This window comes from Quercus suber, unplaced genomic scaffold, assembly GCF_002906115.3.
Source record: "Quercus suber isolate HL8 unplaced genomic scaffold, Cork oak 2.0 scaffold_67, whole genome shotgun sequence".
In the NCBI taxonomy this organism is placed as follows: Eukaryota; Viridiplantae; Streptophyta; class Magnoliopsida; order Fagales; family Fagaceae; genus Quercus; species Quercus suber.
In genome coordinates this window covers 1,465,640-1,491,580 of record NW_027069532.1, presented here as the reverse complement: position 1 = coordinate 1,491,580, position 25,941 = coordinate 1,465,640, and the positions used below count along the sequence as shown (strand labels likewise).

The window sequence follows — 25,941 nt, the reverse complement described above, 5'->3', positions numbered from 1 at the left end:
AACATAAGAGTTAAGGCCTCTTTAGGTCAACAAATACACAATTATAGGACTTACACACATGATTGGCTTAAGCACATTATGCTGTTTTGAAAATGTAATGTTAATCTCAATCTCAAGTACCCATTGATAGATTAATTTCACCTGTTGGATACTATATATAGCGAGGTCAAACAAACCAATTTATAAAACAAGCTAAGTGGGGCTAATGCTAGCAAAAAGATAATGGGTCATAACTCATACAAAAATTAGCCCAATGCAATTAGGTTAAGGTATGTAGACCCAAAATCATCTCAATTCCCAAAGGCCGAACCTCCAAAGGCCTGATATGCATCCTTGCGACGGGTAAACATAATTATGGGACACAATTATTCTATAGAAAAAAAAAAAAATTTATAGGACACAACTCCTCTCTGCTTATCATTATTTTTGGCTTTTGGATAAGCCCTCTATTCTCATCACGGTAAAAACAGATTATGTTTAGTAGAATTATTTGTTTGACCAAAATCATCAATTTGAGAAGAAAATCACAGGGAAAAAAAATTATAATTCATCAGTTATAAACAACATGACTGAAGTAAACTTTCTTAAGTTGAGAATTTGTTGAGATTGTGTGTAGTGGCCCCTCTATCTTTGTGAATCGTGATGTTTTGTTTTTAAATAATTTGATAATTACAATAACAAAAAAAGAGATTTGAACTTTGCCTTATTTGAGTTATTCTCTAATAAAAAGAGTCAATCTATATTACTAAACTATAAGACTCTTAACTGTGAATCGTGATCTGATCATGATCGTGTTGAATAAGTGGATAATTTGTAAAATATAACTGAAATTACCATATATATGTCATATATAAATGAGTACAAATTGTGTGGCTGCTGTGTACAAAAGGCCGGAAAAAATAGAAGAAGAAACATTATTGAACATCTTAATTTGTACTTTGTTGAATTTTCATAACACAATGAAACACATTTTGAAAGATAATGTTAGGTATATAAGTATATTACAAATTTTACTATAGAAATATTACAACTTTATATACCCCAATCATATAAAAGTAAATAAGTTATTTGTTTATTAGTTATTTGTTCATATATATAACTTTACCATTTTCCATTTTGAGCATTGTTATTTCCAACTAGATTGATATGAATGCAGCTATTGTCCTTCATTTTTCCAGATTATGAAGCAGCTTACTTTATCCCTAAGCTGAGTAGATTCTATCTCCATGTCATCTACTCAACTTGAACGCTAGTTATTCCCAACAGTTTAGCTCGAAATGACCAGGAATAATTGAGATAACCGGCCTACTCAATCTACCTAAAAAATAATTAACCTATGTATTAATTAGGTTTCCTAGAATCACAGTAGAAGCCATAATCATTATTTTATATATATATTAACCAAAAAAGATTCAGGAAAAAGGCTCTCCTGTAACATGCCATAAAAATTCATGATAAATGACGGAAAACGAAGAACATAGTTTGCATTGAAATCATTTATAAATAATCTACCATCTCTCTAAAAAAGAAATTTACTGACTTTTTAAGTATTGGAGTTCGATATGGCTGGCTGGCACAACTAGTGTCGTATTTATCTTCCTTTTTGCAAGTGTCAAGTGCAACCAATTGATTTATTTTGTTAGCCCCATTTGAGGGAAACGATTGATCATCTTTTTTTCTGTCATAAAAGTTGTATGGTTTAGACTCATTTAATGGATGCTCGATAAAAGTAGCCTATACACTGGAGTGGTTGGTGAAAGACTTGATGTAGAGTGTGCAACACAACAAAATCAAGATTTGTTGCAAAGATCGATTACTCCCTCGTCAAGATGCTCTTCTGTTCCATACCATTCGAGGAGATCGAGAGCAAGAATGACAATAGAAGGATGAAGAATTCGTGGCTAGCATCACTACGATGAGAAAATCACGAGTGTTGGAATGTGGCCCAAGTGCAACAACTTAATTCTGGGATCATACTTATGGGTTAAGTTTTAGTCTATTTGTTTAGAGGTAAGACAAAAAAAATATATTTAAGTAAATCAACTGAATTAAAAATCAATCAATTAATTTTTCTAATTAAGTTTATTTGCTTAAAGTTATTTTTTGTCTCATTTTCTAAACAAATATAAGTTTGAGCAAATAAGATAAAGAAACGCATTAAGGCAAAGATTTGATATTATCACCTCTAGTGTGTTTAAGCAAGAAAACATGTAGGCAAACATATGATATTACGACTGTTGGGGGACCACAATCAGNCTCATACAAAAATTAGCCCAATGCAATAAAACAGGTTAAGGTATGTAGACCCAAAATCATCTCAATTCCCAAAGGCCGAACCTCCAAAGGCCTGATATGCATCCTTGCGACGGGTAAACATAATTATGGGACACAATTATTCTATAGAAAAAAAAAAAAATTTATAGGACACAACTCCTCTCTGCTTATCATTATTTTTGGCTTTTGGATAAGCCCTCTATTCTCATCACGGTAAAAACAGATTATGTTTAGTAGAATTATTTGTTTGACCAAAATCATCAATTTGAGAAGAAAATCACAGGGAAAAAAAATTATAATTCATCAGTTATAAACAACATGACTGAAGTAAACTTTCTTAAGTTGAGAATTTGTTGAGATTGTGTGTAGTGGCCCCTCTATCTTTGTGAATCGTGATGTTTTGTTTTTAAATAATTTGATAATTACAATAACAAAAAAAGAGATTTGAACTTTGCCTTATTTGAGTTATTCTCTAATAAAAAGAGTCAATCTATATTACTAAACTATAAGACTCTTAACTGTGAATCGTGATCTGATCATGATCGTGTTGAATAAGTGGATAATTTGTAAAATATAACTGAAATTACCATATATATGTCATATATAAATGAGTACAAATTGTGTGGCTGCTGTGTACAAAAGGGGGAAAAAATAGAAGAGAAAACATTATTGAACATCTTAATTTGTACTTTGTTGAATTTTCATAACACAATGAAACACATTTTGAAAGATAATGTTAGGTATATAAGTATATTACAAATTTTACTATAGAAATATTACAACTTTATATACCCCAATCATATAAAAGTAAATAAGTTATTTGTTTATTAGTTATTTGTTCATCAAGGACGGAACCAGGATTTGAACCGGGGGGGGGGGGCAAAGCTTAAAACAATTTTTTTTAATGAAAATAAAAACTAACACATATTTCATATTCAACAAAATACTGCATATAAAATAAGTGTTTCTTAAACATTTGATATTATAAAAATGTCGACAAAGTATAACATATAAGATAAGTGTTTTTTAAACATTTCAACACATTTATCAAAATAGAACTCGACACTCTTAGTCTTGAAAGTCGTCTATGATTGAACAAAATAATAATAATGAACAAAAGTAATGAACAAAAAAAAGTTGGAAAAGAAATAAATTTAAAGGATGAATTTAAAATCTTACCGAACCCTAAAAAAAGAAGTTCTGTTGGGGATATTATTCAGGAAATGAAATACCGACTTAAAACTACCTCCACAAACTCTATAGTTTATGGCATGCGAAAGAGATGAAGTTACGAGTAAAAAACAGCGAGTAGATGATTGGTACAACATCAAGTGCGCAACAAAAGAGAGAATAGCTCACCTTGAATTCAATGAAACTTCCAAAATGAGAGCCATGTACAATATTATTTGAGTTTGTGCATGATTGGTTTGATAAAACATTACTCAACATTTGTAGATGTAAATATTCTTCCGTCATCTCTTTGAGTTTATGCATGCTTGGTTTGATAAAACATTACTCAACAGGAAAGAATATGACGGAAGTTTGATAAAACATTACTCAACACTTGGGTAATGTTTCGAATATGACGGAAGCTACCAGGGACGGACAGTTGGAATATTTGGATAAAACCACTGTTTTAAAAACCGGACCGGACCGGCCGGTCCGACCGGTTCAACCGGGAACTGGATGCCAATCCGATCCGGTTAAAAGTCCCATAACCGGTTAATAACCGGTCAACAACCGGAAAACCGGCCAAAAACCGGTCAAAAACCGGGGTTGAACCGAAAATTGAAAAAAAACGGTTTGATGTCCGGTTCGGTTTTTAAAACCATGGATAAAACATTACTCAACATTTTTTTTTAGTTGGGGGGGGGGGCCCACTATGTAGGTCCGTCCCTGACCGCAATTCGTCTCCTTATGAAAAAACAAATTTGCGGGACATGACGTTGTGCTATAAAAGACTTGCATGCATCTTCTTCATCACCAATTAAGTAAGTTTTTTTAAGTGAAATGACACAACTTATAGTCCAACAACTGATATTTATCAAAGCCAAAATCATGAGTTTGAGTTGAAAAAAGTCATTGCGGGGAAAGATTGTTGGGGGCACAATTCAACTTCTTACAACAACTTTAAAAACAAGTCTATGAAGATGTTGAATGCTATAAAATTAGTGAGGTAGCACAGCTCACGTTTTGATAACCAAAGAAGAGAGGAAGAGCAGAGAAGAACAAAGAAATGGAAGGGAATCAAATTTGCTACAGTGCTACAATAGGCTCTAACCACAGTGAAAGCTGCTTCCAAGAGCAATAGATCCATTATCTATAATTATTCTAGTACATGTGCATAGAACGAACAATACTACTGCTCTTTAGTGACATATAATAACAGCACCCTGACCTTGGTGTGTTAAAAGATAGTACTTGGGCGGTTGGGGTCACCTGAGAGTTCTAAATATCCCTTTCAGCAATTCATTTTTCATTCATTTATAGGCTTTATATAGTAGGTAGAGAAGACAATGCTGATTGTAAGTGGTACACAACTGGTACCCAATATGCTTTGATATTTATTGATGAGAATTAATTAACCGTACTTATTTATTGAATATAAGCCCAATTACTCGTTTTAAAAGATAAGAAATTGGAATGCGTATTATGTATCAAGATTATTGAATCCTTATTTTTAGTAGTTTAATTGGTACATTCACATACATAAAATACTTGAAGATTTAGGAAGGAAAGATTCAAATTACAAAATTAGCAACATATTGTAATTATTTATATAAAAAAAATCTATCTCATATTAAAAAGTTAATAATCTCAAATAATGAGCTTTACTTTGTTTGAAAGTGAAAGAGGGTGAATGGAAAACTTTTGAGAGAAAATAGGAAGGAAACTTTTTTGGAGTCTGTTTAGTTGGGTAGAGAGAAAAGAAAATAAATGGTTGGGCTCACATGTTTTTTTCCCAGCCTCACCAAAATGTTTTCTCTCTAAAATGGAAAGAAAACTAAATAGAAATGAATTTTTTTCTTGATTAACAAAAATGCCCATGTGTATGTGAACTTCTTCAAGGTTTTTTTTTTTTTTTTGGCAACAACGTTGCCCCTTTATTTTGCTTTGCTTTTCTTTTTTTTGGGCAATCACGTTGCTAGTTGCCACTTTATTTTTTCTTAGGCATGAACGTTGCCTCTTTTTTCTTTTCTTTTTTTCTAATTTTTTTTTTCTTTTGATTTTCCAGGGCTTGGGCGTGATATATATATATACATTTTTTTTTTTTACTAGATGTGAATTTTTTTGGGACATGATTTATATTTTTAAGATAAATTTGGGTTATTGCTCTTTTTTGTGTGGTTATTTGTCACTTTTTTGTTTTAATTGGGCATCATTCTTTGATATGGATATATGAGTAAATTTATTCAAACTCATTTTTTCCATCCCTCCACTTTTCCACCCTCAACCAAACAAAAAGGAGAGAAAATAAAATATTTTATATCCTCCCACTTTTCCATCCTCTTACCATTTTCTATTCTCCCACTTTTTCACCCCTCCAACCAAATGGACCCTAAATGTATATATGCGAGGGAGTGTTTAAATAAACTTGGGATAGTTGGAAATTTATCACTTTTAACATTTCATGTATCTTACTGTGTTTTGAAAAACTGTTTTTCTATGTATAGAATTGTAGGGTTAGGATTTGTGACCCAAGCCCAAAAATAATAAATTTGTAGAGTATGGATGATAGAGCTATGTTGACTGTGGAGCTTATAACGGTTGATCACAATGTCCCAGCATAAACCAGCATGAAATTACACATAAAAATCAAGTAAGTTCAAGTCCGAAGAGATTTGTGATAAATTGAGTACGGATTACAATTCTTAGGGTTACCATCAGACCTCTCCTTCTATTAGGAGCCCTTCTTCTTTATATAGCAACCTCCTTCATCATCCCCATCGTCCACTTGTTCTCCATCTAGTTCCCTACTTGAGTGTATGTCATGTCATGTATCTCTCTCAGCTTTTTGTGAGTGGCGGTAACTGAAGTTATACTGTTCAGGGGTCTTCTCCACATAAATACGGCCAAAAAAGTTGCTGTAATGCATTTAATACGGTGGTGGCAGCTTTTCCTCTTAGATATTTCTTCATTCCTTGTCTTCAAGCGTGTCCAGAGCTTATCTAAACTGCTGAAGTCACTAGTAAGCTCATTCGAACCCTCCAGATATTTATATGACCCAGAATCTTTTCACCCGAGGATAATGATCTTTTCGGAACACTGATGATCTCTTCGGACGGAGTTTCTTCGTCCCCATGTATCCTTCTTCCACGCGAAGTATCCCTCGACAATTTTAGACTCTTCGGACATATAATAACCTTCACATTGGGCTTTAGGCCCACAACTTATGGTTGGACTTTTCCCCCCACAAGAATCATAGGTAGTTTGATAGAAAGGGCATTAGTTAAATGTTTTTAGAAGTGTTTAGGATTTGTACTTAAGATTCTTCAAAATTTATGGAGATATTAGGATTTTGTTACCCTAAATTATAATAATATTAATTTCTTAAGATGTTTGTATCTAATTAATATTGATGATGCGGAAAATATCACCAATGAGCCACACAATGCTCACACACTCGAAACGTTATCTGCACAACAAAAAGAGAAGACTTAACAGAGAGCACCGATGTGGTGCCGGCCAAATACCCTCCGAACGTCAAGTTAGAACTTCTTACAACTCTAGAGCGCTAGAGAGGGGTTAATTATGCATTCCTCGGTTTGTTAGGGTATTGAGGCTTTTATAATAATAGAGAGTTGACATCTTTTCCTTGGGCTAGAAGTATTTTCCTTATAGGAATCTCTGTGAGCGTACATTACGGAATCCTTTCCTTGTAGGAGATTAATCCCAATCATGGGATGCAAGACATTTCCTTATATATTCAGGCATGGAGGCCAAGGCAGGTTCACATCAGAGCCATCAACTTTATCCCATTCCCTTCAGCATTACTGTCTTCAACTTATTGGTGGCGTCAGCCTTCATGTGTATTTTGCACGTTAATCAAATTTCTGCCAATTTACTAATGGAAGCCAACGGTTGTAACCACAATCGTCAGCTTGTGACCGTCGGCTTAGCCTATACCGTCAGCATATGTCCTAACTTTAGTAAACCCTATTTTCTCTCTTATCAAATATCGTTTGATATCATGATTAATTAAATTAAGTAAATTTTCCAATCTCATGGCTGATGTGTTGAAATCAATTTTCGTTAATATAGTCCATTTGTTTGTGTTCTTTCTGTTTAACACCTTATATCAAGATGCTCTTCTGTTCCATACTCATTTGAGGAGATCGAGAGCAAGAATGACAATAGAAGGATGAAGAATTGGTGGCTAGTCACCGCAATGAGAAAACCACAAGTGTTGGAATGTGGCCTAAGTGCAACAACTTTCTAGGATCATACTTATTGGTTAAGTTTTAGTTTATTTGTTTAGAGGTAAGAAAAAAGAAAAAAAAAGAAAAAGAAAAAAAAGAAAGAAGGTAAATCAACTTACTTAAAAATCAATCAATTAACTTTTCTTATTAAGTTTATTTGCTTAAATAAGTTATACTTTTTGTCTCATTTTTTTAAACAAATATAACTCACAGCAAATAAGATAACGAAGCGCATTAAGGCAAGTTTGTTGGGGGGACCAACAACTGGTATTGATCAAAGTCAAAATCATGAGTTCGAACTGTAAAAGCGTTGTCGTGAGGAAAAGATTGTTGGGAAGATCACAATTCAACTTCCTACGTATGACAGCTCTAAAAACAGGTCTGTGAAGATGTTGAATGCTATAAAATAAAGATTTAATTGATCTGAGTGTGAAGCAGCACTGCTCGCGTTTTAACATTCAAAGAAGGGAAAAAGGGGTAGAGGAGAACAAGAAATGGAAGGGAATCAAATTTGGTTCTAACCGCAGTGAATGCTGCCTCCAAGAGCAATAGATCCATTATCTGTAGTTATTCTAGTACGTGTGCATGGAACTAACAATACTACTCTCGAGTGACATATAATTTATAACAGCACACTGATCTTGGTGTAGTGTCTTTTCGAGGTTTGTTAATTAAAAGGTAGTGCTAGGGCAGTTGGGTCCTTGGGAGTTCGGATCACCTGAGAATTTTGAAAAGAATCAAAAGAAATTGTATATGAATCAAAATATGAATAACCCTTCCAGCAATTCATTTTTCATTATAGGCTTTTTAGTAGGTAGGGAAGATAATGCTGATTGCAAGTGGTACACTACTGGTCCCCAATTAATAAGATGGGATAATCATATTCATGGACTATATATCTAAGTATTCATGAAAGATAATAATGATGGGTAAAACCCTTCCAACAATTCATTTTTCAATAAGACTTTTTCGGTACTAATTGATGAGAATGAACAGCCCGTATGTGTTATTGAATATTAGAGCCTCTCCCTTAACTTGTGTAAAAATTTATGTGTGTTTTAACGTAATAATCTATATTTTCTATTTTATATATTCATTTTTCAAAATACTTCGTATTAACTTATTTATTTTACACTACATTTTATAATTAAAATATCAATATTATTTAATTATTTCTCTTTTTTCAAATACAACAATAACCATCAACTCTTTCTTTCTTCATCCTTAGGATACGAAAAAATAGAATAAAAAACTAAATATAAAATAAATAATGTCAGTATAAATTTACACAATTTTTTTTATAGAAATAAATTCATACAATTACTATAGCAATAATGCATATTTACACAATTTTAGCTTATTTAATGTGGGTCATTTTTGGACAAAAAAATATGTAAATTTGGCTTTCTATTATAAACCTTATGATGTGAGTACCCTGAGCGCAATAACTCATGTTAAAAGATAAGAAATTGGCATACTTACTATGGTATCAAGGTTATTGAATCCTTATCTCTACTCTATCTCATATTAAAAATTTTAAAATCTCATATATTGGGTTTTAATTTCTTATTAAGATCGATTCTAAATGCATATATGCGAGGGAGTGTTAAAATAATTGGTAAATGTTTAACAACTTAAACTTGGGATATATAGCTGGAAATTTATCACTTTCAACATTTCCTGTATCTTCTTGTGTCTTGAAACACTGTACAGTTTTTCTGTGTATAGAATCATAGGTAGTCTGATAGAAATACCACCAGTCCTCAAAAGTCAATAAACAATTCATAATATTAAAAGTTCTTAGAAGAGTTTAGGGTGTATACTTAAGATTCTTGAAAATTTATGGAGATCTGAGGACTTTGTCTTGGGTTTCTAAAAAATTTGTTTCCCTAAATTGTAATTTTTAAGATGTTTGTATCTAATATCTTTCGATATCATGATTAAATTAAGTAAATTTTCCAATTTCAAATTCAGTAATGGCCAGAGAGCAGAATGCTTGAACAAGCTGCATCCATAGGCCATACAAATTACAAGTTTCACCAAGAATTCATGGCTGATGTGTTGAATTCAATTTTCGTTAATATAGTCCATTTGTGTTCTTTCTGTTTAACATCTTATCTACACCCCATAAAAAAAAATAAATAAATAAAAAAAAATAAAATAAAATAAAATAAAATAAAATAAAAAAAATAAAAAAAAAAAAAAAAAAAAAAAAAAAAAACAACAACAACAACAACAACAACAACATCTTATCTACATGAAATACCACTTCTTTTCTCCTTTATTTCTCATGAGAGCAGCTCAAATAATTTAATCTAAAACAATTTGGGAAGTGAAAAAGGAAAAAAAGGAAAAAAGAAGTTGGGTTTGAATTTTTCACTCTTTGAAAAGCTAGAGAAGTAGGTGGAAAGACACCTATTAGTTAGTTGAATGAGTGACCATTTATAAGCCATAAGGACCATATATCTTTCAAACGGAGAGATCAATTTTTATAACCACTTTTTGAGGCGTTGAAGATTCGTATTCTAATATTTATCGGTAAATCTAATTTCATTTATTAAAGTGTATTTGGATTAGCTTTTTAATTGTTGAACAACTTATAATTTACTTATTTGTTGAAAGTTAATTAAAAAAAAAGAGACTTCATATAAAAGCTATTCATAAGCAAGTAAACTTACAAACTAACCAAAAAAACTAATTAATCCAAACACATTCTTGGCCAGAAGATCTATCTCATAAGTATGCCCTTCATCCTAAGCTTTTAGTACTAAAGCTTGCAAGCTATTTCACTCAGCTGTACTAGGTGCAAAAGCTGGACTTCGATACAATTGAAGTGGATGTGCTAGTGTTTTGTTTGTTTGAATTCCATGATACAATCCATGTCGGTTTCTCACTCTTATAATTTGTTCTATTCTTCAGGCAGGCAAGGGGGGTTCATTGCATTTCCTTAATTCATCAATCTCAAGAAATTATGATTCATACTTTCTGCTGAGGATGACCATACTGGCTTCCTTTGAGACTGCACACCCTTGCATAGATTTTGTTTTAATAATTTGATAGACTGCACACCCTTGTATAGTTTTCGTTAGAAACACCAAAAGATGCTAGTTGAACTACAAATTTCTTAACCTGTATAGATTTGTGTTAGTGTCTTTACAAATTAATATTCATGCCTTAGTTGAATCTTATCTGAATGATAGAAAAGTACGTCACTCATTCAAATTGATGGCTTGGTACAGCCGCTTTTTAAATTCTGATCTATCACCCATTACTGTGTTTCTTTTCAGTACTCATATGCCATTACTCAAAACCCATTCATCGGCTGCCTATTCAAAAAGCTAGCTACCAGGTCTACTTATCAACTCTGCTTGATCATTAAATTAATTGTACTCGGTAGGTGCATTAGGAAGCCAGAGCAGAAGCTTTAAGAAGCAGAAAAGAAGACAAGCAAATATGAACAAAAGGTTCCTACTAATACAGTACTACTAAGCCTGGGAATGTGAGAGAAAAATGAGAGATACAGAGATACTAATACAGTACTACTAAGCCTGAGAATGTGAGGAAAAAAAATGAGAGATTCAGATACTACTAAGCCTAGAAGGTGAAAAGGGCCGAAAGGCTCAAGCAGTAATGCTCCAAAACATTGTATGCTTCAATAGCAAGGCTCAATGACTTGGTCAGAGTGATATTAGAGATACTATAAATTTTACTATATGTGTCTTACAAATTGATATGTCACTAACAAGAAAAAAAAAATCGAACACTCATTTATTATCTTGAAGTGACATTAATCACATTTATTAGCGTATTGTAAGTGTTTTGTAATAAAATTTATATTAGTTTTTGTTAGGTTCTAAAGATTTAGGAATATATGTATTTAAAACTCTAATGTGTAATCTTGGCAAACCCTAATCAAAACAGGTTGTTTAGTATCGTTTAGACTTGCTCAAAGTTGTATCTTTTATGTAAAGTTGAAATCGAGCTGATGCAGAAGTTACTATGCATTTCGACCTGGCTCGATTGATCGAAGCTTAGGCTCGATCAATCAAAAATTGAGCAGAATGTGTTTTTCTACAGAATTCCAACTCAGCCCTATTTCATTTAAAACATTTAGGGTTTTATGTTTTGCCCTAGGTATATAAGGCAAATCCTAGCCACGTTTTAGAGGTTGTTTATATTGCTGTTTGTGTGAATATCTTGTGAGATCTGAGAGGAGCTTTCCTTTACACAAGTTTAGGATTATCAAGGAGGAGATTTCTTCAAGAACTTGATGATCATTCAATTGCTGCCATAAGAGCTTAAAGATACACAAGCGGGAGTGCTTGTACTTGCTGGAGAATCCAAGAAAGAAGAAGTCCGTGGTCTCGGAACTTGCACATGGTCGTGTCAGTAAGTTTCTACTGGTATGTAGCAATAGAATATTAGTGGTCTAAATTCTATTGTAAAACTTCGATTCTTTCTATAGTAAATTCAAGTTTAACTTGAAAATAGTTAGGTTAAATCTTCCCTAGGTTTTTTACCGATTTGGTTCTCCTTGGTGATCATATCTTTGTGTTATTTACTTTTCCGCTGCTATACATGATATGATTGTTTGATTGTGATAACCTAGATCTGAAATTTGGATTAAGTAATAACTTGACTTATTAACTAGGTTAATCCAGTTATATTTTAAGTGGTCTAAAAACATATAGTTTTCTTGTATTTTCTAATTTCTAAGAGGAGCTTCATGGGGGTAACCATTGTAAACCTACCTAGCATTAATATTAATAAGGTGTCGTGGTCCTGAAGGCATGGGAATGGGCTCACAATATATAGTCTCACCGCTCAAGGTATGCATGTCTTAAATATGCATGTTGTAATATGAAAATATTCTAAATTTTACTTTAAAAAAAATTACAAACCAATGTGATAATGAATGTAATTGACCATCACTTCAACAGAATAATAAATAGGTGTTTTTTTTTTTTTTTTTGGTTATTAGTGACACATCAGTTTGTAAGATTTATTTAGTAAAATTTATAATATCTATAACATTATTCCTGCATTTTAGAATTTTTTGTGTGTGTTCCAAATCAAATCTTCATTGAAAAAAACCAAAGTAAAAAAAAGAAAAAAAAAAAAAAGAAAAAAAAAAGAATGACAATGTTTAGCTATTTATACTCTCCCTTAATTTTCCCAAATGAAACCGCTTTCTCATAAAGGCAGGAGATCATGCCGTTTAAAGTGGGAAACGTGGTGCCGTCAAAAATTTAATGTGGGCACCCATTAATTCTCGAAACGCTAAAAACGCGCATCGGGCAGTCAAGAAGCCGCCAGCATCAGTATAAACTAAAGTGAGGCCATTCGTCCAGTGGATCCGCATGTATCAAAACCCTCCTCCCCGTTCGAGGGAACGTGCAGCAGAGTTTTGAGGGGCTATTGTGGGGCCCGTGGGCCTGATAGCCTCGGTCCATCATATAGCAGGCCTAAGGCCCATGCCGAGGAGCGCAAGCTATTTCTGAGGGGAGGGGGAAAGAAAGGCCTCCTCGGCCACAGGCCGAGGAGCATTTCCTCATTTGTAAGAAAACACTTAGCCATTTTTAAAAATAAATTTGGGCATGGTGATCAACGGCCAGCACCTAAGCCTGTCAGCCCACTCTCTATAAATGTATTGTTTGGGCTTGTTGGGCTGAAAACCCAACACTCAATTCAAATTGAGTCCTTACAGGTAGTTTTTGAAATGCACTCATAGAAATACCATAGCATCAAATAAAGAATTAAATACTCAATAGCTAGGTAGGTAGTCAGGTACTCATAAATCTTTTTTTTTTTTTTTTTTGAGAAGAGACCTCTTGTAATCTTTAATAATGTTAATATTGTAGTTGTAAAGTCTTTATTTAAAAAGAATGTTGTACTCTTTTTTACAATATAAAAAGTGAGTAATATTCAAATTAATAGCAACAAAAGGTCATTTTAATCTTTCTTACATAAAACTTTGGGAAATTTTCATATTAACCCTATATGTGTTAAGGGAGTACAAATTAAATTCTATAATTAAAAAAAAAAAATTAAATCTTGAGGTTCAAAAAATAACAAGTTAAGTCCTATAGTTTTAAAAGTAATAAATTATACCATGATTTTGTAAAAAGTGACAAATTAAACCCTAAACCAATAACAAACCTCAAATAAAATATCATTTCACTTAAATGGACTGAGGTTTAATAGTTTATTGCTTTTCGAAAACTCATTGTTTGAATTGTTTATTTTGAAACTATAAAGTTTAATTTGTTACTTTTTTAAACTTTAGAGTTCAATTTATTACTTTTGAAATTATAGAGTCAATTTGTTACGTCCCTTAGATTTTAGAGTTTAAAATGTAATTTTCTCTAAAACTTGAATTTGATATGTGTCCTTACAGGAAAAAAAAAATATAAAAAGATGGAAAATCCTTTAATTATTTATTAATATTGATAATTAACTCTCTTTCTTTTTTCTTTTTCTTTTTTTAAATCCCCTTCTTTAATCTTTACCTCATAAAGAAATTATTAAATCAACTAAATTATTTATTTTGTCAATATCGCTTTGAAAATAAACATTTTTATACAACAAATTCTAAACATATATAATAAAGTACAAGTAGTGTTAATGCTATAGTAACGGGTGAAACACTATGAAGAGAAAGTAGTATACCTTGGAGTACAACCAAATATAAATATGAATTTCATCTGAAAAAAAGTAAAAAAGCTATAAATAAGAATTTGTCTTTTTTTTTTTTTTTTGCTGAATATATAAGAATTTGTCTTTGAACCAAATATAGGTAACGGTTGAATTACTATAAAGAGAAAGTATACATTTTTTTTAAAACACACAATTTATACTATATTTGTGTTCTTTTTTGTTTTCTTTAGTAAATTCTTTATTGAAAAAAGTTCACCTCCAGTACACAAGAAGCGTACTAGATGTGCAGAAAGTTACAAATTACAAGAGCCTATAAATTCAAGAAAATTGGAACCTAAAAGTGTCCCAGGGTAAGAGACAGTCATTCAATTAGGGACCTTGGTAGTGAAGCATCTTAATTTTTGTGGGTGTGTGTATTTTTTTTTTTTTTTTTTGGTTCCTTTTAAGAATTCAATAATTAGGAGATACGAGATTTGAACTCTTAATGTTTTTTAAATTACAAACTCTCAACAATTGACATGCTATCTTTATGTTATTGACCATGAAAAAATGTTTAAGGACGTATTTGGGAACTTTTTTTTACTTATTTTCTAAGGGATTTTTTTTAATAAACAAATAAGGGAATAGGAGTCGAATCTAGGTTCTTCTTAATGTGAAAATTGGAGAATTGTTATTAAAGGATCTTAACTTCTTGTTTTCTCAGTTTTAAATCTTGTTGGGCTCATGATGAAAATAACAACATGTTATGTTTTGTTTTTTTTTTTTTTTTTTTTTTTTTTAAATTTGCCTCCAAATCAAAAGGAAATGGATTTCCCTATTTATGGGAAGAAGAGAAAACACTGAATTAGTGTCTTTATGCCTCATCTATATTATATATGTTAGGTAAAATGGAGGGGAGAGAAGGGAAAGGAAAAATATAAAGGGAAAGGAGAAGAAAGGAACAAGAATGGAGAAATCTCATGAGGTTTTTGGTTGTATATATGATTTGTGAAAGAAAATTAGAAATGAAGGAAAAATTGTAGTGATCCCACAACACTTAAACAGACTGGTATATTTACCCAATTATTCACGAGGAAAGCAGTCAATTGTAAATGATAATGTATAAAAGTAGTTGTTTGGTTTTGTAGTTTTTAGATTTTTTTTTTTAATTTATAATTCATTTTTAAAAGTTTTTTTTTTTTACCTCAAATTTTTTCATCAAAATACTCCTGTCCATTTCCTCCTAATTTGGAAGGGGAAAAAATTGATAGGGTCCGAATGAAAGGTAGATTCCTCCCTTCCTTCCTTTTCTACCTCAACCAAACAAAGAATTTCATTTTCCTCCTCTCTCTTCTTCCTCATCCTCTTTTCCTTCTCTCCTTGCTTCTTGTATCCAATTTTTTTTTTTTTTTTTTTGGGGTTAAAAGGGGATATTATTAATAACAAAAGGAAAAGCTAAACAGAAACAGATGCCATACTGGCAGCAACAAGTCTACAATAATATAAGCCATTGATGTCCTTAGCTACTAATGTCTCTAGTTCAGCAGTAAAAGGAAAAGGACACTACACTCCTCAATTTATCATAGGCTACCATTGCAAGAGCGTGTATATTTTACCTCTTTTAAGTATCTGATTATTACAGTATACAGTTCATCTATACCACACGCACTAACTTATTACAAAAAAAAAAAAAAAAAATCTCATAAGAATAGTTATAAGACGCTGACAAAAAATTTCGAGCTCATAAATATCATGTGAGTTAAAAATACCATTTAAGTGTGGAACAGTTTTTATCTTTTTCTATCTGTGTCTGCAGGAGTGGAAAAGTCTTTGGATGGAACTTTAAGACATAGGTGAATAGTCAATTAGATCTTCCGTACTCTGTGTGCCAGTTCAGTTGAAATGATACTAATCTATTCAAGCATTCACATTTATGTGTCATTGATGTTCATTATACGCGATTGGCATTGCACAATCAAGTGTGCATGGGTTGTATCTTTCTCAACCTCATGTTTAATCTAGTTCAACATGCTTAAAGCTCTGGTACGTACAGAGAGTCGTTAGTCTATTTTGATCACTCACTAAACAGTGATAGCTATTAATATATGTCTGTATCACTCAGATCTTCTTCTTTTTTTTAAGAAGATGTGTCACTCATCATCAGATCTGGTAGATTTAAGCAACAAAAATTAATACACAACCATGAGTCCAAGAGGCACTGCCAAAAGTGCTTCGATTGGAAACAAGAAAAAACTTATTTTACAAAGTGTGTTCACCTAGACTGTGATTTATAATTGAAAACGTGAATTAAAATTACGTTTTCAAGTTATAAAAACACACAAATAACAAAATGGGATAACTTGTAAAAACCAAGTGACTAGAAGTATCATACAAGGTAGAGTAATGTTAAGTTTCTTTTTTTCTTTTCTTTTTTTTCTTTTTTTTTTAAATAGTAGTTTTTCACAATTATTGAGGTAATAAATAAATTTGGAGCAATATTACTTTTTTATATGGGCTCATCACTTACACCATAAATATCATTTATGTTTTTTTATGTTTGTGATTTGGAAAACTCTTCCCCCTTTTCACTATCTACCTGTAAAAGCAATTCCTATTGTATGGTAAAAAAATTTGTCTCCTTAGACTTATTAGCAGAACAATATTCCTGCATGATTTCTTTATTGCCTAAAATCCTTAGGTCTTGTTTGGTTTTAAAAAGTGGTGTATTCACTTTTCATTTTCTCTTTTCTGTATTCAAATTCTAAAATTGAATATAGAAAAAATGACATATTTTTACATTTAAGGGTGTTTGGTAAATTATTTTGAATGCATAACTTGGATATAAAATTCATCATACATGGTTTGGTATTGTTGTCTATTTTTTTTTAAATTACTTTTTTCACTTATACACACTCACATCAATCAGGTGGGGCCCTTTACATTTTCACAATATTTACGAAATTGCCACTGTATTCATTTTCTATGAAAATGAAAATATTGAAAAAGTGTTTTCATTTTTTGTATTTGAATCTAACTTTTAGGATACTGAAAATGAAAATTGAGTACAAATTTTTTTATGGTGGGTCCCACTAAAAACTAAAAATAAAAACAAAAAACTCCACTTTTTTTCAGCTAACCATACAGACCTTTAACTTTTAAAGACACTAGCGTATAGCCATATATAGTATTGATTATTTTCGAGGTCTGTCTATTTCAGACAATTAACAAAATATGGACCCAAATTAATTTTGATTTTATAAAACCCCACACCACATTAAAAATGAACTATAATCTCTTTCTTAGTAGTTAGTACCTTTATAAATGAATTTTTCTTGCTCTTTATATATATATATATATATATAGGAAAAATGCTCATATGTCCCTAAAGCCAAGATACCCTTGAACTTTTTTATTGGCCAACTTACTCCCAAAACTATACACACCTGCCAAATCAATAACCCAGTTAGTTTCACGTTAAAATACAAACGAAATAAGGGCACGTGAATTTTAAAAACTAACTAAATCACACGATAGAAAAAGAACAATACTTGCATTAGAGAAAAAAAGGGGGGGGGGGGCTAAAGATACAAACAGCGAGACAATGGTTGGATGAAGAACTCGGTACCGCTCCACAGTGGCTTTGGTTCTACCGCCTCTCTCTCCTCTCTACTAGTCAAACTAGTTCTCTCCTCTCTCTTTTCTTTCTATTGTGTGATTTAGTTAGTTTTTAAAGTTTACGTGCTTCTCATATGCTATTATTCTATTAGTGTTTTAATGCGAAACTAATGAGGGTATTAATTTGGCATGTGTGTATAGTTTAAGGAGTAAATTGGTCAATAAAAAAGTTTAAGAGATGTCTTAGCCACTAATCCAAAGTTCAAGAGGTGTATGAGCATTTTTCCCTATATTTTTAATATTTTTAAAAATAACTTTCAACTACACATTAAAATTTTTATTCAAAATATATAACTTCCATAGAACAATTAAAATTTCCATTCGCAGCAGAGATTGGAATTCATGTAGCCATTTTTGAGAGTGATGCTCAAACCATTATTAATCAGCTGCTGTGCAGAAGAAATTCTAGCTAAGTATGGTGAGGTAATTAAAGGCTGCAAAGTATGTCAGCCTTTTGGAAGAGCTAAAGGCACTCGTATTAAACTCAAGGGCAATATTGTTGCTCATGTTTTAGCAAAAAAGGAAAACTTTGTAGGATATTTTCACATGTGGCTTGAAAGAGGTTCCGCTTGATGTCCTTCCTTTTGTAATTCGTGATCTGCTTTAGTTTTTTCAATAAAAGTCAGTTCGACTTGATTATTCACCCAAAAAAAAAAAAAAACTCTTTGTCTCTCTCTAGCTCTCTCCTCTAAGATCACTCTATTCAATTGACAAATATTTCCTCCAAATTAGTTTGCAGGAATTTTTCTCTAATCCACTACATGACAATTTATATGATTATTAAGGTGTATTATTTAAACAAGTTTACAAGACTTATTAAAAAGGACATGTGATTCATTACGTTTTTAAAAATAAAAAATAAAAAATAAAAAAGTCATGCATGTGACTAAAAACTAAAAAGTATATATGGATGAATTTTTCAACCGCCACGTAGTGGGTTAGAGGAAGATTCCTTTAAACTGATTTGGAGGTAAACTTTTCCCCTATTCAATTCCATAAAATAATTATATGGAATTTTTATTTATTAGTTTTCAAAAAATATTATATAAGAAAAGGCCCCAAAAGGAATTCATCCATATATTTTTATCTTCTCTTGTTGATTGTTATTTTCTATTTTCTGGTTTGCAAATATAAAAAGACAAAAGTTCCACGAATTTAATTAAATTAAGTTTTGAACCAAATAGACACATTTTTGAAGGTATATAATGTCATGTTATTTAGAATTTTAATGATAAGGTACCATGTACTCAGTTACAACTTACAAGATAAAAATCGCATTACTACTTACTACTACTTAAGGATATAAATTTAACATAACTTTCTGTAATAAAACTGTCACAGGCGTTATAAATTAATGGTGTCCCTATAATAGTGAACTTTTTTGAGTTAACAACATCCAAATATGTCCAAGTCTTAAAAAAAAAAAGGGAGGATTCTTCCATTTATTTGTATTTTAGTTATAGCCAAAAATAATAAAACAAAAATATAGTGGGGCATGAATGCAAGAAATCTACTCGAGTTAGCTCATAACTAAAATACATTAAAGACACATGAAAAAAAAATGAAATTAACACTATTTCATATCTTCCTATCCTGCTCCATTCTGTATAGATTTTCCTAATCTTGAAGAAGAATGGAATGGGAACAGGTTTTGACTATTTTTTTGCTTCGAGTGTGTGTATATATTATTTAATTTTTTATACATAGTTCTATTTTTTTTTTTTTTTTTGTTACATGTTCTGTTTTTCTTTTTTCTTTTTATTTTTATTTTTTAAGGGACGTTCTGCTAACCTATCTAAGAACACTCATCTTTCTCTTGACACTCTTTAAGTCTTACCATAGTCCCTATCTTTTCCTTTTTCATCTTTATGTCATTTATACTAAAGTCGCATCTTTTTATTTTCTAGAAAAGTTACTTCAATGATGGCAAAACAATACTGTGAATACTATTTACACAAAATTTTCAAAATTATTAAAATGGTCGATTATAAGTAGTGGCAAACCCACAACTTTTTACCACCACTCACAACCAACCTTTTATTGTGAAAAATGTTTTGAGAAAATTGCATAATTAGCATTAAAATTCAGCAAGAGAGATGTCTCATACCTTAAACGCATATAAAAAGTTCTCATTAAAATGACATCATCCCAATTTGTCCTGCTTCAATTCTAAAAAGTAGACCATGTATAGCTTTTTTTTTTTTTTTTTTTTTTTCAATAAGTCTATGGTCATAATTTTTTCTCAAACACTAGGGTGATAAGTTATAAATGGAGACGATAAAATATCATAAGTGGTCCATCTAGATAACAATCTAAAACAACTTTATAACTCATATATAGTAAAAATTTATATTAGCAGTGATATTCAATCATTCATTATTCATCTTTAGTTCAACAAATTAGGGAGGGAAAGAAAAAAAAAGAAAAAGGAAATGGAAAGTGATATAACACGTGGAGCATGTTCATAGTGTAATGGACAACTACATGAGACCAAGTGGGTACATTGTATATGATTGTTTCTCAAAAAAAAAAAAACTAAAGAATAGGGGAGAGAGAGAGAGCTCCCATACACTTTCCCCACAAATCTCTCTCACGCACACTTCTCATTGACTCTTCTTGTCTCTTTTCACTGTGCAAACACCAAGCACAAGAAAACTTGACAAAATTCCAAGGAATGTCAATTTCCTTCTGAGAACTCTCTCTCTTATTCTCTCATCTTATAACCAAAAACAAAACACAGTTTACAGTACTTGATTCAGTCAGTGACACAGAGAGAGAGAGAATAATGGGTGGGATGACTTCATCAATGGCTGCAAAATTTGCTTTCTTTCCTCCAAACCCACCTTTCTACAAGCTAATTACAGATAATGCCACTGGCCTTTTGGTCTTGGACTGTTTCCCTCGCCGTGAAAACATCGAGGTTCTGAGGCTTCCAACGCGTCGTGGCACTGAGATTGTTGCCGTTTATATTCGGCACCCCATGGCCACCTCTACCCTCCTTTACTCTCATGGAAATGCAGCTGATATTGGCCAAATGTACGAGCTTTTCGTCGAACTCAGCGTCCATTTGCGTGTCAATCTCTTTGGGTACCTCTTCTCTCTCTACCCTTTTGTCCATTTTGGAAGATTTTTTTCATACATGTGAAATTTGGTCATGTTTTTGTGTGTGAATTGGTGAAACTAAGATGACTTTTAGATACCCTTTTTTGTGTTTATGTGGGAATTTGAAGTTTCTTTGGGTAAAAGTAATGGGAGATAGTGGGAGTGCCTTATTGGGGTTGTAGATACTCACTGCACAAAGCTCCAACCTTTCGCTTGTGCAGAAACACTTGTTGAATAATGTAATTTTATGAGTGAATTTTGATTAAGCAGAGTTGTTTACTAAATGAAAGAGGGCGATAGCATTTTTTTAGTATTGAGTTTGAGGTGCACCAAGATTAGATGAAATAAGGAATTCAAGTAGATTGGGATGCAGGGTGGCTAGGTTGGGTTGGTTCTTAGGTCCGAATCTTGCATCAGATGGGAAAAAAGAATGCACACACGTATAGATTTTGTTCATTTGTTATCTGTATAGATTTGGATTCTTACACATCTAATGTTATTTTTAGGTTGTTTTCATTCTTCACCCAATTAAATCGACATTGGTAGTGAGAATCATATGAATTTCTATTACCCTGTTAAACTTAATCACCGATTCCACAACAGTTACCAAATTGGCTGGTGAATGCATCTGCATGGTTGAGACTAGTACAACGATTTGCTTTTCTGGTCTACTTTTGGTCCAGGGTTTTAGTGGGACAAAAATTAAGTGTTATATGAATTTAAAGAAGTTGGTGAATGCACCTATGCATGGTTGAGACCAGTACATTAATTTCTATTTGTGGCTGACTTTTTGGTCCAGGTGTAATGAGAAAAGAAAAATGTTTTATCGATGGATTTAAATAAATGTTGGTGAATGCATCAATGCATGGTTAGGACTAGTACATTAATTTATTTTAATGATAAATTACAAAATCAAGTTTTGCCCATTCAAATTTAATTAATTTATTTATTTTTGTTTTAGTAATTAAACTTAAGCACCATGTGGGATCAGAATGTGTTATATTTCACCAACCGTGCCGCTTATTTTATCTGTGACATTGATTGCACAAAAATTTAGCTTCTAAATACTTACTCGTGTGCATTTGTGCACTAATTAGTAATTTAGAATGAATTTACTACTTTTTTCCCCTTTTGAGTAGGATTCTTTTACCTGCACCATCCTGAACTCACCCCACACCACCCCCCTCCCCCAAACAAAAAAAAAAAAAAGAATAAAGAAAAAAAGGATTTTTGTTGGAAGCAGAAGAAAAGAATCTCTTTTGGTTATGTGGCAAAGAAAACTTTTTTACATATGGAAGCAAAGTAGCAAAAACAAGCCTAAAAGGAGCTTCACTTGCCTATACTTTAGAAAAATGTTTCCTGTTTCAATAAGAATTATGATTATTATTTATTGAAGATTATATTTGCTTGTCATATGCGTGAGCCTTTGTTCTAAGGCTGAACACCACAAGATATTACTTGGCAGCATTAAGCCGTAGATTACAGTGCCCATTTTTATTATATGAGGGCTCTCTTATTGTAGAATTATCTAGATAAGAGGCAACTGACTTTCCACTTGAGCCTCATGTATTGAATGTACTCTCAATCACCTTATTAAATTTATGCAGGTATGACTACTCTGGCTACGGGCAGTCATCAGGAAAGGTAACCACAGTATTAAAAAAAAAAAGGCAATATGAATTTCCTTTTATAGTTCTACAATTAAAAAATGCTACACAAAAGCACTCTGAATCTCATATGTGAACCTTTCTGCAGCCAAGTGAGCAAAATACTTATGCAGACATTGAGGCAGCATACAAGTGTCTAGAAGAGAACTATGGTACTAAGCAGGGAGACATAATTCTGTATGGCCAATCTGTTGGAAGTGGCCCTACTTTGGATCTTGCTGCTCGTTTGCCTAAACTAAGAGCTGTTGTTCTTCATAGCCCTATTCTATCAGGCTTAAGAGTCATGTATCCTGTGAAGCGCACATACTGGTTTGACATCTATAAGGTCGAATTCTTGTTTATTGATCTATAACACTGTCAAAGATTGTTAAATCCAAAAATATTGTGTTTGTTCTGTGTCTGAATATTAATTTACTTTGTTTTTGTGCAGAACATTGACAAAATTCCTTTGGTAAAGTGTCCTGTACTGGTAATTCACGTAAGTGTCCAGAATTTAATATCTTGTTTGCCAATAGTGTAACATAGGAGTGTTACCGTTATCTAATTTTGGTTACATGCTGCTTCTATTTATTGTTTCTTTAGTTGACTACATTAATGCAGTATCATGCAATTGTAACAACTCATGTAGTCATTCTTGGGGGTAGTTGGGCTTATACTAGAAATAAAATGATACCATTTAGTCTTATAAAAACTTTAGAATCAAATTGTCGCAGAAAATAATGTCAAAATAAGTATGATAGAAAATTTGGAGACTCAGGTAATTTCCTGAAAATGGAAATGTTGAAGATTGAGTGGCAAAAGAAGAAAGGATAGAATATGTGCTTCTGTAAGAAGCCAGAGATGGTGGTTGAATACCAGACGCTCATGTATCACATGCAAGTAAGAGCAATGGCTGAAACTGTTATTTATGTAAGGCACCTAAAGACTAGAGATAAGAGATAAAGGTTTACGTCTACAGTAAGGATTAGCAGGAATCTGTTGCAGCAAGATTATTATGGAATGTGCAGTTGACCTCCAGTAATTAAAATAGGGCTTTGTTGAGGTGAATAAAGTAGAAATGGAGCATAAACCTGGGCAGTTATGAACCTAGTTACCATTATTCATAAAATATGTTCCTATCACCTTTTTAATTTGGTTTATATTGTTTCTCACGGCATCAACTAGCTTCAATTCAAGAGGAGTGAAAATTTTATGGTATGGGATGCTGTGTAGTTTCTAATCTAATATCTGCATTCTGCCTTATCCAATAGTAAGAGACTAATTAGAAGTTTAGAGTAGTTGAATGCCTGGCAATTAAGAAATAGGCTGGTGTATACTAGAAAAGAGGTTGAGGTAGTGACAATTATGACAGGAGATAATTTGTCAACAAAGACTTAAAGCGTATACTAGCAAAGAGGTTAAATTTATATTAAGTAGGAGGCATCTAAGGACATGTCAATTAAGGGAGTAATAGAGACTATGATTTTAGATAGAGTATAATAGAGGAAAAGAATACACATAACCAACCCTAACTAATCTGTCGAGTATTCATAGCCAACCCCAAAAATTTGGGACTAAGGTTTTGTTTGTTGTTGTTGTTGTAGAAGGCATCTATGGAAAGAGGAAGGCTAGAAAATTAGCAATGGAAGAAGACATGGTGGTTTGTGATTTCATAGAAGATATGAGGGTTTTTTTTTTTTTTTTTTTTTAATTTTTAATTGGCAAGTTACATGTGCACACCCAAGGAATTTTGAACCCACGACCTCACTCTCCATCCCCTTTTTAGAGAGAGAGAGAGAGAGAGAGAGTGGGGGGGGGGGTTGGAGGTGCAATTTGAGCTAGAGATCATTGGCCTAATAGAGGATATAGTTTTAAATAGAGCTAAAAGAAGATCTTTCGTCATTTGTGGCAAACACCAACGTGTTGTGATCCAAGTACCTTTTTACATTTGAGTTGTTCATCAAATTAACAAACAGGTGAATTAAGTTGCTCATCAGACATTTATGGTTTTAAATGTTACTTGCATGTACACCTTCTATTAAAGAACGTTTCCAAATCTTTTTATTTAAGTTCCTCAAGGTAATTTGAGGTTTAAACAATATTTTCTTATATGCTATGTGTGGAACAAAGACACCCCCATAAAGTTGAGGTCTTGGTCAACTATGGCACATAAAATACAAATATAAATCTGGGAGAGTATCGTTGATCAGAAGTTAAAAAATAAATTTAAGTTTTTCTTGTTTTTGTTTTTGTTTTTGTGGCACTGCTATATGGAGTTCTAGCAGCTGCTGTTCTTGACAATGTTTGTCTTGGTCCATGGTCATGGGATGAGTCAATCTTGCACTACACATGCGCATTCTCTCTAGTTATTTCTAGTTATACTTAGCACAATCTCTGAATTAAGTATTAAATTATCTGATTCAGTATCTTACCCTTGTCATTCAGGGAACTGCTGATGAAGTTGTCGACTGTTCTCATGGCAAGCAGCTTTGGCAAATGTGTCAGGAGAAGTATGAACCTTTGTGGCTCAAAGGAGGAAACCACTGTGATTTGGAACTTTATCCAGAATATCTTAGGCATCTAAAGAAGTTCATATTGTCAGTGGAAAAGTCACCTTCACGTAGGAATGGTTCAAGGAGCAGCACAGACCGATTGGAGAAGTCCAGACGGAGTACTGATTTTTTTGAGGCTCCTAGGAAGAGTTCTGACTGGAGAGAAACACCTAGGAAGAGCATAGATAGGTCTGAAAAACTGAAAATTCATGACTACAAGTTTCATAACATTGACAAGTTAGATAAGTTAGGAATCTCATATGACCAAATGGAAAGGTCACGGAGAAGTGTGGAATACCATGAGAAATCTAGGAGAAGCATTGATCAACAGCTACAAAAGGCACGAAAGAGTGTTGACTGGTTGGATAGGATTCGAGCTGGGTAGACCTATTATTTGTAAAATTTGTGCACTGAATTTGTTCTTGGGGAAGGGGCCAAAAAAAGCAACAAAGGAAAGATGAGGAAATTATTTTGTGTTTCATTATGGTTTCAGGATTTTTATTTTGAATTTCCATTGGTTGTGTTATGGATTGTAGAGTGAGAAATGTTGGGATCGTTATCCTTGATTGTCAATGAAAGAACTCTAACCTCTTTATTTTTTATCATTGAAAGAAAATGAGGCTTGAGGTTTATTTA

General features: G+C 32.4%; 1 protein-coding gene across 1 annotated transcript; it reads left to right on the top strand.

The window, feature by feature from the left end:
* The first annotated feature begins 20,557 nt into the window (after window positions 1-20,557).
* Window positions 20,558-25,941, top strand: LOC112013885 (uncharacterized). Its single transcript, XM_024046263.2, has 5 exons — window positions 20,558-21,092; window positions 22,715-22,751; window positions 22,863-23,099; window positions 23,205-23,252; window positions 25,199-25,941. Exons 1-5 carry the CDS (start codon window positions 20,791-20,793, stop codon window positions 25,688-25,690), a joined length of 1,116 nt encoding a protein of 371 aa, XP_023902031.2. The 5' UTR covers window positions 20,558-20,790; the 3' UTR covers window positions 25,691-25,941.